The sequence below is a fragment of the Canis lupus genome, chromosome 15 (genome assembly GCF_003254725.2).
Source record: "Canis lupus dingo isolate Sandy chromosome 15, ASM325472v2, whole genome shotgun sequence".
Taxonomy (NCBI): Eukaryota; Metazoa; Chordata; class Mammalia; order Carnivora; family Canidae; genus Canis; species Canis lupus.
In genome coordinates this window covers 42,608,352-42,621,501 of record NC_064257.1, presented here as the reverse complement: position 1 = coordinate 42,621,501, position 13,150 = coordinate 42,608,352, and the positions used below count along the sequence as shown (strand labels likewise).

Here is a 13,150-nt window from a genome sequence, read left to right as displayed (position 1 = left end):
TAAAAACCTACCTCAATTGGACCTACAATGTTTAAATTCATGCTCACATTTCAATATCATAACTAAGCTTAAATGTCTGCCTGTACCATCCTAAGAAAGGGACTTTTCTTACCTGAAAGCAGATCTTTTCTTCTCTAAAGAGGGGCAGGACCTTAGGATAAAATATAATTCAATTTCATGTGTTCTATTAAAATTCTCCAGCACAAACTCTTTGGTTCCATACAACAAGAACAAAGTTAATATGAAGTATATTTCCCTAACTTTCTATAATTTGGATGCTGTAATTCTGCTTGAAATTTGGTCCTTAAAATTACGAATGATTACCAAACATTTTTTAAACCTTTATTTTTTTAAAATATTTTATTTATTTATTCATGAGAGACACAGAGATAGAGAGGCAGAGACACAGGCAGAGGGAGAAGCAGGCCCCATGCAGGGAGCCTGATGTGGGACTGGATCCCGGAACTCCAGGATCACGCCCCGGGCCGAAGGCAGCGCTAAACCATTGAGCCACCAGGGCTGCCCTTTTTAAACTTTTAATTCCATGCCATTTATTTATTTTTTTAAGACTTAACTTTTTTTTAAAAATTGAAGTACTGTTGACACATATTACATTTGTTTCAGGTGTACATTAATCCATCCCTTTTAGAGATATCTCTCATCAGATATTAACAAGAATCTCTAAACTGACAGTTTCACTTCATGTACAAAATATCAATAATTAAATCACCATGCCTTGACCTGACATCTCACCTTTGAAATTCTGACTGCAGAAGGAGCTCCAGGAAAACCGGGAATACAAGTTTTAAATTCACTGATTTTGCTGAAAGGGCCTATTCCACAACCATTGATGGCAGCAACCCTGAATCTGTATCCTGTGCCTGGAACAAGGTCTTGTTTCTTAAGTAAACTGTAGTCAGGTACGTCTGCATTTCCTATCTAAAATGTAATATATGCAAAAGTCAAAAGGTGCAATTAATCATTTTTTCATTAAACAAGAAAACTTTAAAAGAATGAATTTTGTTTTAAGGTTCTAAATCACTTTTATATCCATTTTTTACACATGGAATAATCCTTCCAATCCAAAAGCAACTAAGCCCATAAACTGGTGATTCTTACCCAGAGGAAAAAGTGCTCTTTCCAGTTAAAAACCACTGATTATAAAGAGAAATGTAAGCGTATTCTGCACATGAGGAATATGAAGGTAGAAAAACACTGACAACCACTATAAACAAAGTAACAACTATCCATGTAAACTTAATTAGAGTACAGATCTCAGAAGAATTACTCTCAAATAGTCTAACCAGGAACAATGACAGAAAAGTGACTAGCATGTAGTACACAGCATTTTAAAAATTAATATTCAGTAAATGCCGAATAAATGTTAAATTACTGGACTGCATACTGTGGGTAGGAAGTTCATAACATTCACAACTTTCAAACAATGTTTACATGTTCTCCCTAACTCTCACTGTACCACCATGAGACTGGTAGTGCTAATGCATCATTCCCATTTTTAAGGGAGCTATATCATTTTTATTTTATAGATGAGGTAACTGAGTCTCAGAGAGGTTAAATAGGTGACTTGTCCAAAGTCACATTGTTGAGCACAGGAACTAATAATTCAAACCAAAGTTTACTGGTTTTAAATTTAATGCTCTGTTTTTCTTTTGGGGAAAAACAGGTAGTTATTAGTCCTTAGATATGTTATTTCCTTATATGTGAAATTAAACTACAGCCAGAAATTTCATTAGGTATAATACTAATGAATTATTTACCAGGATTTCTATTTTTGTCAAGAATTGGAAGAATTCTGTATGAAAAAGATATCAAAAGTAATACTGGAGAAACTAAAATGTAACGACAAATGGTAAGTTCTTCATTTGTCCAGGTCTAAGCAATTCACTCTCTGAAATACCCGATGCCAAAAAGAAATTAGTTCAAAGTGCTTTGGAGCTGTCACCTCTTTCATAATTCTAAGGGTTAATGTCTCTTTTATATATGTGAGTTCTTCTTTAAGGGGTTTCAGAATTAAGAGAAATTAGATTGTATTCAATAACATACAAGGGCTTTTACATTTTTTAAATTGTGAAATCGAGAATTTAAAAAATTCTCAGTAAAGGGATGCCTGGGTAGCTCAGTTTATGGTTAAGCGTCCAACTCTTGATTTCTACTCAGGTCATAACATCAGATCTCAGGGTCTTCAGATAGAGGCTCCACGTTCAGTGGGGAGTCCGCTTCTCTCCCTCTGCTCTTCCCCTGATGTGCACACTTGCACACATGCTCTTTCTCTCTCTAAAATAAATCGTTTTTTTAAAAAAATTTCTTAGTAAGAAAAAAAATGCCCCATCCTCTAAACACACCAGGTTACAAAATTAGAGATATTTTTGAAAATCCTTATCTATACTGGCTAGACCATATAATTTATGACTCAGAATCCAGCCCAGTGATTGTATAAGGTTTTTTAAGTGACCTGCTTATGATATGCATAAGAAGTGCCTTAAAAAGGAATACAAGATAATGAGGCATATAAAATTCTCAATTATAGATTGTAAACAGATCCCAATTTCATGCATTCAAGCGATTTGAATCAGGGTTATAAAAAAAGATCTAATTCGTGAAACTTATAACCCACAGCGTGGGAAATATATCAATAGCTACCTTTGAGATGCTTTGCTTTCCTTTTGGCAGCAAATAAAACTGGCTCACCAAAGCTGTATTATTTTTAAAAATTCCTACATCACACCACTGTCGTTCTCCTGCTTTCATTGTGGCCACTGGATTTGAAGGAGTCTCCTTCTAATTTCAGAAAAAGAAAAATTTGTCAGGACTCTTATTGTGCATATAAGACACTTCAAGATTTAATAAATCCATGCAGTGATTTACAAGTAGGTATATGGGTAAACACCACAACATTAATAGCTCATAAGTAAATAAACTCTTAACAGATTAGGTCAACTGACAGTGAAACAGGGATGCCAATTCAAACACAGGGAGTGACAGGCATTCTCCAAGTCAGTAGCTCTGTACTATCAACCTAGCTGGAGTTAGCATGCTTTCCAATCAGTGATATGTTAAAATGCCAGCTGTTTTATAGAACATTGTCATTTCAGAGACTCTCTCAGAAAATGTAATCCCTTTAGTGTGACATTATACCTTGCTCCAGAAGGAGCAAATAAGGAAAAATTCATTCCAAGCTGGCTTATTTCTAGATTCAAAAACAACTAGCAGAAATTCAGTGATCTTTGCACTTGAAATACCTGGGATTCTCCAAACCTAAAAGGAGAAAAAATGTTCAAAACTAAAATGCAATTTGAATATACTTTAGTATATACTAAAGAGGAGCAGATTAAACAGTTTTACATTTTTTACCTTGCTTTAAAACAAATAAACTTCCTCTACCTTAAGCTACTTTTAGTGATAAGTAAATACTTATCCCTGGAACTAACCTTTTTAAGCCATCTTCTTTATAAATGAGACACTGTTTCCAGAAGCTCAAAACAAATGTGCACTTCAGTTATTTATTTCTGTCTTAAATATATAATAGCAGAGGTACATGCTTATAATTCACATTATTTGTTATTTAAGCTATCACACATGACAAAGTGAGCTAACTAGAAAAGTCTTTTAAGGTTTTTTTTTTTTAAAGGAATATCTTTAAACTTTTCATTTTTAAAGTTGTAAAAACTCTCTTCAACAATTTTTATAAAACAACTGGCTCCAACTGAAATAACAAATACCATTCTGGCTGATGTGTTGCAAAATAGATTTAGGAGAAAAAAGTTCCCTTTAATAATTCCTCCCTGAGGAGAGTCTAAGAATACTAGGACTTAACATTCTGGAAAGATGAATGCTGAAGAAGGTAAATATATGATCAAAATCCATAAAATAATGATTGAAAGAAAATTAAAACTACAGACAATTCCTGAAGATTCTAAGAGGTAAATTTTTTTACTATTTATTTCTTTAACTTTTTTATTGGAGTTCAATTTGCCAACATATAGCATAACACCCAGTGCTCATCCCACCAGGTGCCCCCCTCACTGCCCATCACCAAGTCACCCCAACCCCCCACCCACCTCTCTTTCCACTACCCCTTGTTCATTTTCCAGAGTTAGGTGTCTCTAAGAGGTAAGTATTAAGTCAAATAAAAACTCTTGCTCATAGCAATAAAGTTGAAATGACTGATAATTTTAAAATAAATTAAAAAGTATATATACACATATGTATGACCCTTATATTTACCTCACTATAACAATTGTGGTATATTTGTGAGGTATATACCGAGCATTTTAAATTTGGTGCCATGCAGACCAATTTTGGCCTTTCATAAAACAACCCGAAGTCAGAGATTATTGGGCTACCCTGTAGGTATATCTAACCCCATACTGCAATATTCTACTGTTCTCCTAATAAATAGCTAGCAATAGGGTCATTAGAGTTTTATATTCTGTAACGTGTCCTTTTACTCATTAACGTAATTTGTGTATATACATATATATGTACACACACACACACAGACATGTGTTTCTGATTATGAAAGAGCGCATTTAACTATACAAAAATACTGAAGGTCTAGAGAGGAAAGTAAAACTTATCTGTGGCCACACAGCCTGCAGAGAGTTATCTGGTATTGTAGTGTGAATTATGTGTGGACTCACATGAGAGTGAGAATGTATGTATCGGGACGCCCGGGTGGCTCAGTGGTTGAGCGTCTGCCTTGGGCTCAGGACGTGATCCTGGGGTCCTGGGATTGAGTCCCACATCGGGCTTTCTGCAGGGAGCCTGCTTCTCCCTCTGCCTGTGTCTCTGCCTCTCTCTCTCTGTCTCTCATGAATAAATAAAATCTTAAAAAAAAAAAAGAGAATGTATCACGTGTATTTTTTAATAAAATTGGGACCACAGTGTATATATATGTGTGTATGTGTATAATTTTTTATGCACCTTTTTTCACTTAACATTATATTGTAAACATTTCCCTATTAAAGCCTTCATTTCTCAATCTCTGGCAAGTCATTACTAGAGGACACCAAAGAATCTTTTCATGAATTCATGCTGAAGTTGCTCAGAATTCCACCTGTAAACACATATGATCTTCAGGTCATATACTTACAGAAAATGGCATCGCTGTAGCATGTGCTTCTACACGGCTGATCTTAGTTGCAGGCAGCGCACATGTTTCATCAACTAAAAACCAAACAATTCATCATGTAAGACTTATGTAATCACTTACCAAACAGACACATTAAAATATAATTTATAAACATACAAAAAATAGCCAGAAGGAGAAAGGCACAATAATTAGATATGAACCCTCTAACTCGAACTAATCTACAAAGTTCATTTCTCAAGGGTTTGATGACTAGCTAGAACTGCAGAGAACGTTTACCAAAGATGAAACACAAGTCCTACTCAAAAGAATGAAATGAGAATTTACAAAAACAGAAATCAAGCTGGGAGAATTGTTACTCCATAGTCTAAAGAATGAATCTTTTCTATGGGGAAAAAAATTTGCTGAATATATTCATGGTAGGAGAATACATTCTGAATGTATTTCAGTGTGTGCTGATTTAAATATTTTGTGGAAGGTGGCAGAGTATATTACAGAATAATTTTAATTAAGTGTTTTATCTGTTTATATATAATTCAATCCAAGATGAAATGCAATCCCCATCCAAACAAATAAGCCTGATGAATTTATATACAAAAATGGTTCAAAATACAGTATGCGAAATACATTTCAAACCTTCAGATTTGGTACTGAATGTTGTTAGTGAAGTTTCATCTTTAACAACTGCCCCATTTGTACTGGATGATTCAGTTTTAATGGTCTGCTGGGTTACCATAGTTTGTGCGCTGGAAACAGAACTGGATACAGAAGTTTCAGGGACTACTGTTCTTAAGTCCAGGCAACTACTTAGAACACCTATATATGCTGAAGTATGAGGACCTAAAATTAAAGTGAAAAGATCAATTATTAACATAATGCCTGCAATAAATGTGCCATCTTATGGTTCTTGTCATACAATTCTTCGTATTTTCAATTTTAAAATTATAAACATGAGTACCACTAATGTCATTCGCATGAATTAACCACCAGCCATAAAATGTTTAGAAAAATAAAGTGCACTACTACATAGATAACAGATGTCCAATTTCTCAGCTCTTTTGTCCACTCTAAACACTGAATCATTGCTCTCGGACTTTCCCTAAATCGTAGATCAAATGTTTTACTTACCATTTTAGGGAAAAATATAGAAGTCACATGTCTGTGATTATGCCCAACCTTTCTGTCTTTTCTTCCATCTCAGAGGATGAACTGACCTCTCTGTTGAGAAAGGATAATCTATCCTCCTGTGCTCTTGGTCTCATTTCTTCCCCATATTTTGGGACCCTCTTTCATCAATCAGTCCTCTCTCTCAGGGTTTCCAGATTCTTTTTCATTAGTAGTTTTTGGCCCTCAATCCATAAACATTATCAAGTCTCTCAAGCAAACAAACACGCAACTTCTTTGACTCCACAAATCTCCCATTACCTTTGCCCCTCGCTGATTCCCTTCAGAGCAGTCACTACTTCCTTGGCCTCCTCAAACTTGGTCTCTAACCCACTAGGTTAATGAAACGGCTCTGGCAAATGTCAATGGTTTCTAGGGGATGCCTTTTGATTTCTATTTACTTGACCTTTTTTGCAATGTAAACAATGCTGACCACATACTCCTTTTTGAAGCTGTTTCTTTCTATGACTTATAATTACTCATTCCACAATACTGAAGATTTACTATTTACAGATACTGTACTTGTCTCTACAATGCTGAAACAAAGCGGGCATGGTTAATACCTCATCAACTTATAATGATGTGGTAGAGACAGACATGCAAACACAATAAATATATAGTCACAATCTGTGATGCCTGTAAGAAACAGGACACCAATCTCTGGTTCTTTTCCTGACCTCCTAGCAACCCCTTTTCAATCTCTTTCGCTGGTTTCTTCTCTTCAAATGACTCTTTAAATGCAGGTATTCCCAAGCCCTCTCTTATCTTCATTGACACATTTTCCTTTGCTTTAACTACCATTCACAAATCATACATCTCTCAAATACATATGTCCTGGGCATTGTGCCAGGCACTAGGAATCTCACAGTGAACAAGTCAGACAAGGTCCCTGCTCTTGTGGAGCTTATATTTTAGATACTCTTAACTTTTTTTTTTTTTTAAGATTTTATTTATTTACTCATGAGAGACACAGAGAGAAACAGAGACGTAGGCAGAGGGAGAAGCTGGCTCCCTGCAAGGAACCCAATCCAGGACTCGAACCCAGGACTCCAGGATCATACCCTGAGCCAAAGGCAGACTCTCAACCACTGAGCCACCCAGGTGCCTTTAACTTCTAAGTTGTACTTCCAGCCAAAACTACCTAGAGTCTACACCTAAGTATCCAACTGCCTATTAGAAATCTTTACCAATATGTTCTTCAAGTGCCTCAAAAACACTAAGTTCAAAGTTGAACTTACCTTTCCCCCACGTCTGTTCTTGCTCTTACATTTCATCTTGATAAAGAGTACCGTCATCCACTGGACTTCCAACCCCAAAACTGGGAGTCATGGTCAACTCATTTTTATTTCACACATCCAACTAGTTTCCAAGGCTAATAAGAGATGCTAGGTTCTAAAAGCCTGAGAAATAATATATTCTCTCCTCTCCATCCTACCCACTGCTTTAGTCTCTGTGTCTCTTACAGTCCTAAAAGAACACTTTAACAGGTCCCCCAATCATTTCCTACTATAGTTCTTCTGATAGTGAGGCCAGAGTTTCTTTCTAAACAACTACTCATGTCACTCTCCTACTTTGGAAACATATAGCTTTTCAAACTACAGAGAAAAAGTCCAATCTCCTGTTAACCTGAGATTGGGTAGCCATTCTTTCACATATTTGAATGTCTTTGATCTGCCAGATACTATCACTGTACAACCACTCTAGTTTTCACATTTGCTTAGTACTAATTTTATCCAAACTGCTTTCCGACCTAGGATTTAGAGTACATTAAGATTCTGAAATCTCAAAGCTCCTTTTGTTTTTAAGAGTATAAACTTCTTTATAAGACAGACATAAAAAAATCAATATAAGAAGTAGGTGGAGTGGCTCAGTCAGTTAAGCATCTGCCTCGTCTCAAGTCACGATCTAGGGATCATGGGATCAAGCCCTGTATTGGGCTCCCCACTCAGCAGGAAGTCTGCTTCTCCCCTGTTCCTGCCACTCCTGTTGCTTATACTCTCTCTCTGTTTGAAGGAAGAAAGGGAGGGAAGAAGGAAGATAAGTGGAGGCCTAGGACCAGGCTTTTATAATTTTGACCAAATGATTCTATCAGAAAATCAAGAAAACAACACTTCTCCTTTTCTACATATAATGAAATGAGGAAAAATATTCACGTGAAATAATATTCATCATGTTAAGTTTCCATCATTGAAGAGGATTTAGATTTATATCAGCTGTCAAGATTTTATCAAATTAAAAATACAATCAGGGGCGCCTGGGTGGCTCAGTCAGTTGAGCTTCTGCCTTCAGCTCAGGTCATGATCCCAGAGTCCTGGGATCAAGCCTTGTGTCGGGCTCCTGGCTCAGCAGAGAGCCTGCTTCTCCTTCTCCCTCTGTTATTCCCCCTGCTTGTGCTCTCTCTCTCTGTCAAATAAATAAATAAATAGAATCTTTAAAAAAGAATACAAACACATGTTTCTATGTCACAGATATATCTATCACAATGAGATTTATAAAATTTATATAAATTTTTATATAAATTTCATATATTAAAATCAGGCATAATGCTTAATGTATCTCAAATGGCATGAGGATACTCAAATGAACTCATTTTAAACATAGGGTTCACTGAATTACAAGCTGTCCCATGAATGTAACCAACAGTTCTTATAAATGAACTATCTTTCTGAGAATAATCCAGTTACCTGCGAAACAAATATTTACTAAGTGGCTACTATTAACCAGACATGGATCTGGGTGCTAAGGAAATAAAGATGAACAAGAAAATCCCTGCCCAATGATTTCAGATAGTTCTAAGTGCTAAGAAAATACAGTAATTGGAGAGGGACAATGAACACACTGGCCAACTTCAAATGTCATACAAGAGCTTGCCTCGCCTGAATTCCATAGCTCATTAACTAAGCGTTTCTATTCAGGTTAAGTGGTTCCTTAGTACCCTGACATCATTCTAACGAGGGTCAATACAGTAGGTTTATTATTATTTTGAAAATGGATCAAAACCATGTAACATTTATTTTTCCAAAGACTAAAATTCCCTATTATTATAAAAAGCTTTAGCTTTATTTAAAACACCATCCTTATACCTTCATGTTTCCTTAGCACATCCACGACACAACTATTATGATTAGAAGCATTAGCTGCCAAAGATGAATGCAAAGTGGCATTAGAATCACTTGATGCTTTGAGATCTGGTCTGTTTTTCACAGAAGTTCCTTTCAGAGCTGTGTGTTCAGTTTTTGCACTGTTATCACTGACCTATAAGAAATAAAATAGCTTACTGTAGCAAGCAATGTTCAATTAAATTGAAATACATGTAAAAAACCACGAAAATGATTTACAACTTAAATGCTTTTGAAAATAAATTTACCAAAATATAAAACAGTTTAAATTATACTCTTAGTTTGTATAGGGCTATTCTTTAAATTTTACAATAGTTTAAGAGAACAATTTCTTCACTTAATCTCTATTCTCAAAAGACCAGTTCTGAAGGGGAATGAGAGGGTATATTTTGAGAAAAAACAAAAACAAACAAACAAAAAAAACCACGACATTTTTAGAAGTAGTAGTTAATATTCAAGTAAATATGTATGTAACAAAGGAGACAACACCAAAGCTAACAAGCTTAACATTTTTGTCAAATTTTCTTAACAAGGTCAATATGGGTATTAAAGATCTGATGACTCCTAAAAATAAAATCTCAGTTCAAGCAAATGAACTATTCTGTATGACTGAGTTTTCCAAAGAGAGATTACTATTTAATACATACACATACCAATATTCTTTAACATTAAACATTTTAGATAGGAGACTTCTAACTCTGTTTCTGTCTTCTTATATACACTATAATGAATACATTTAAACTTTTTGATAATTCAAGTTATCAGTGTGAATATCAGTTACTATATAGCAATATTTAGGGTTCTACTGAGCCATAAAAGTGATCTGGCTTCATTCAAAAACCCCAATATGTGGCCCCCTTTTTACTTACCTGTTTTTTGTTACTTTTTTATCTCTCTCTATCTTAATTATCAATTAGAACTCTAGAGTCAGTTATAACTTCTTATGGCCTTAAAGATACTTGTCCATAACAGGCATATTCAGAACACATGCACTTATACCTATCATTTTCCTTGAAAAGAATCTACTGTATATTTAAATAGCAGTTTGCCATATAAAACCAGTGTAAATTTTAGGAAGCTTGTTCATTAGTCTCTACAAATACCTACTGTGAAGCACTTCATAAACAAAAAATAACCTCACGAACATCAATGCTCAACTTAGCAACTCATTCTTTGGTCAACAAAGTACATAGTAAAGGAATATATTTCACATTCCATATTTCAATGGATATGGAAAACTTAAAATGTGTATGATATTTACAAACGTCAAAATACAGATTTCAAGATACTGTAAGTATAAACTATAATGGATTAGCCTCTGATGCTGTGTAATGAGGGTTGACTTTAATCTCTTGGTTAGGGGTTCTTAATGTAGGCTACTGTCATAGTGATCTATGGAGTGTTCCTTAAAACCAGAGTTACCTGGGCATCATCCTAAAGATTCTGCTTCACTAAATCTGGGGAAAGGCTTAGGATTCTGTGTGTTTGTTTTTTAATCTCAGAGGTGATTCTAACATGCAGACAGGGTTGAGAACCTCTGCCCTAGGGTAATATACTAAAAATATTAATAAAAATAGGGATTCTAACCATAAACATTCATTTGCCATCATAATTTTTTTTTTTAAACTTACACTGTTAGGAATGGTGCTATTACTGCCTTGTCTGTGAGGGTCCATTCTGACTCCTGTAGGGATAAGAAAGTTCAGACTGACACGATGCTCTAAATTAGCTTCAATAAAATATATTACAATTAAGGATTTCTAAAAAGTTATGCATTAAAGGTTAAAAAGTAGTATCTTTATCAAAGTTTATCTATTTTAATAGCTTGCTTAATAGTTGACTACAATCCTAAAAGTACACGTAAAATCAAATGTTTTTACTAAGTGCCTGTTACTATATAAAAACACTTTTGAAAAAAGCTGAAATACTAATGAAAGCTAATTAAAACCATCTCCTGAAGTCAAGTAGTATGTCAAATTAAGAAAGTACATCAGAATGAACTGCAGAAAAAAACATTCCATCCTACATATCTATGCATTCTACCACATTATAATGGTAAGACAGGTAAGCTTCAGAGTTGAAATGCAACCTATTTGATTTTTTAAATTAGGCCATAATCACTGGTTTTCCTGCAGTAACTTTTCAAAAAAAGCATGAGCATGCATGCTTTAAGGTGAAATTATGTTACCTTGCATATTTGGTGCTGCTGAAGAATCTGATGATGCAGCTTGGTACGGCAAGTCTGTATTCAGCTGCAAAAGATAGCCCTCAACTGTAGGCACTTCATCCCATTTGACATGGAAAGAGTTGGTAGTGGCTTTGATCAGTTGTACTTGTGATGGTGCCGGTGGTTTCTCTAAAGAACAATATTGATATTAAACATTGGTGTTTCAAATGTATCAACAGTTTGCCTATATAGTTTGTGTGGGCCTGGAGCTTGGAAAATGTTAGCAATGAGTATTTCATCTGTCTACCAAGAGAGAAAATTTACTCAGATAAACATAGCTATCGTAGGTCAAATGAAAACAGTTTGGGGTTCTGATTCTATTTATTTATTTAATTCCTTATACAAATAGCTCTACAAACAAAACAATCTGGTTCCAAGCTATCTGAGTTATTAGAATCAGAAAGAAATGTTTAATCATAGCAGTGAGGGGGAGAAGGGAACCAAGTATTTTATAGTTAAAGCTACATTATTTTACCTTCTTTGTAAGTTTTTAATTTTATGAACCAATTTTCAGCCAATAGCATACATGTTAGAAATACTGTCAATGTTACCAAAGATAATTTGGACATGATATTTAGGAAAAACATAACTTCTTCAAGTTAATACACTTTTTTTGTATATTTTTTTATTGGAGTTCAATTTGTCAACATATAGCATAACACCCAGTGCTCATCCCATCAAGTGCCCCCCTACACTCTTATCAAAACTTGTACTACCCCAAACAAATAATTACTTTGGTATTAAATATTACCAACATTTCCAAAATTCCAAAACAAATACCAATCATAGACTTTTAGAACCGGGAAAAAGAAATTAACCTGAAATTATTTCTACAATATCCTTGTTGTCTTTTTGTTTACCTACCAACTCAGGGAACTCACAATTCCTAGAGGAGTACATTCCATCTTTAGACAGTTATATAAGAAAAGTAATTCTTCTAATGAGTTGATTATCTATAAGCTATAATGTAGCTTATAGAACTAGTCTATACCTTATCTTATAGAACTAGTCTAATACCTATCTCTGTATCTTTTAGAGAAGGGGTCAGCAAACTGGCTAGCTTATGGGCTGTTTTTGTAAATAAAGTTTTATTGAAACACAGCTGTGATCATTTGTTAATGTATTAGTTATGATTGCTTTCGTCTACAACAGCAGAATTGCATAGTTATGAAGACTATATGGTCTAGAAAGTCAAAAATACTACCTGGCTCTTTACAGAAAAAATTTGATGACTGTTTTAGAGGATAAGTAAACACAGTTCCTTCAACTATTCCCCATTTGGATTTCTCCATAATCCTATTCATAGTCCAGTTTATATTTCTTAAAGTAAGACAACCCATACAAGCAAACAAGAAGACAAGTCCAAGAGGTACACCACCCACATAACAGAATTTACATGAAGAGAAAATAGAGAAAACAGAAGGGTGCAAATCAATGCAATAAATTAAGAAAATTTCCAGAACTAAAGAACATGAGTTTCCAGATTGAAAGGACTCACTGAGTACTCAACACAATGGGTTAAAAATAGAT

General features: G+C 34.7%; 1 protein-coding gene across 3 annotated transcripts in view; it reads right to left on the bottom strand.

The window, feature by feature from the left end:
* HCFC2 (host cell factor C2) overlaps nt 1-13,150 on the bottom strand; it is a 42,095-nt gene that overhangs the window by 9,521 nt on the left and 19,424 nt on the right. For 2 of the 3 annotated variants that reach the window (XM_035699267.2, XM_025439210.3), the window contains exons 8-14: nt 11,582-11,749; nt 11,025-11,077; nt 9,358-9,529; nt 5,747-5,950; nt 5,114-5,187; nt 2,662-2,799; nt 754-939 (exon numbers count right to left, since the gene is read on the bottom strand). The exons of the other annotated variant lie outside the window; for it this stretch is intronic. In XM_035699267.2, the coding sequence (XP_035555160.1) occupies nt 754-939; nt 2,662-2,799; nt 5,114-5,187; nt 5,747-5,950; nt 9,358-9,529; nt 11,025-11,077; nt 11,582-11,749 (995 nt within the window). The remainder of the gene's footprint in view (nt 1-753; nt 940-2,661; nt 2,800-5,113; nt 5,188-5,746; nt 5,951-9,357; nt 9,530-11,024; nt 11,078-11,581; nt 11,750-13,150) is intronic. 3 annotated transcript variants of the gene reach the window in all.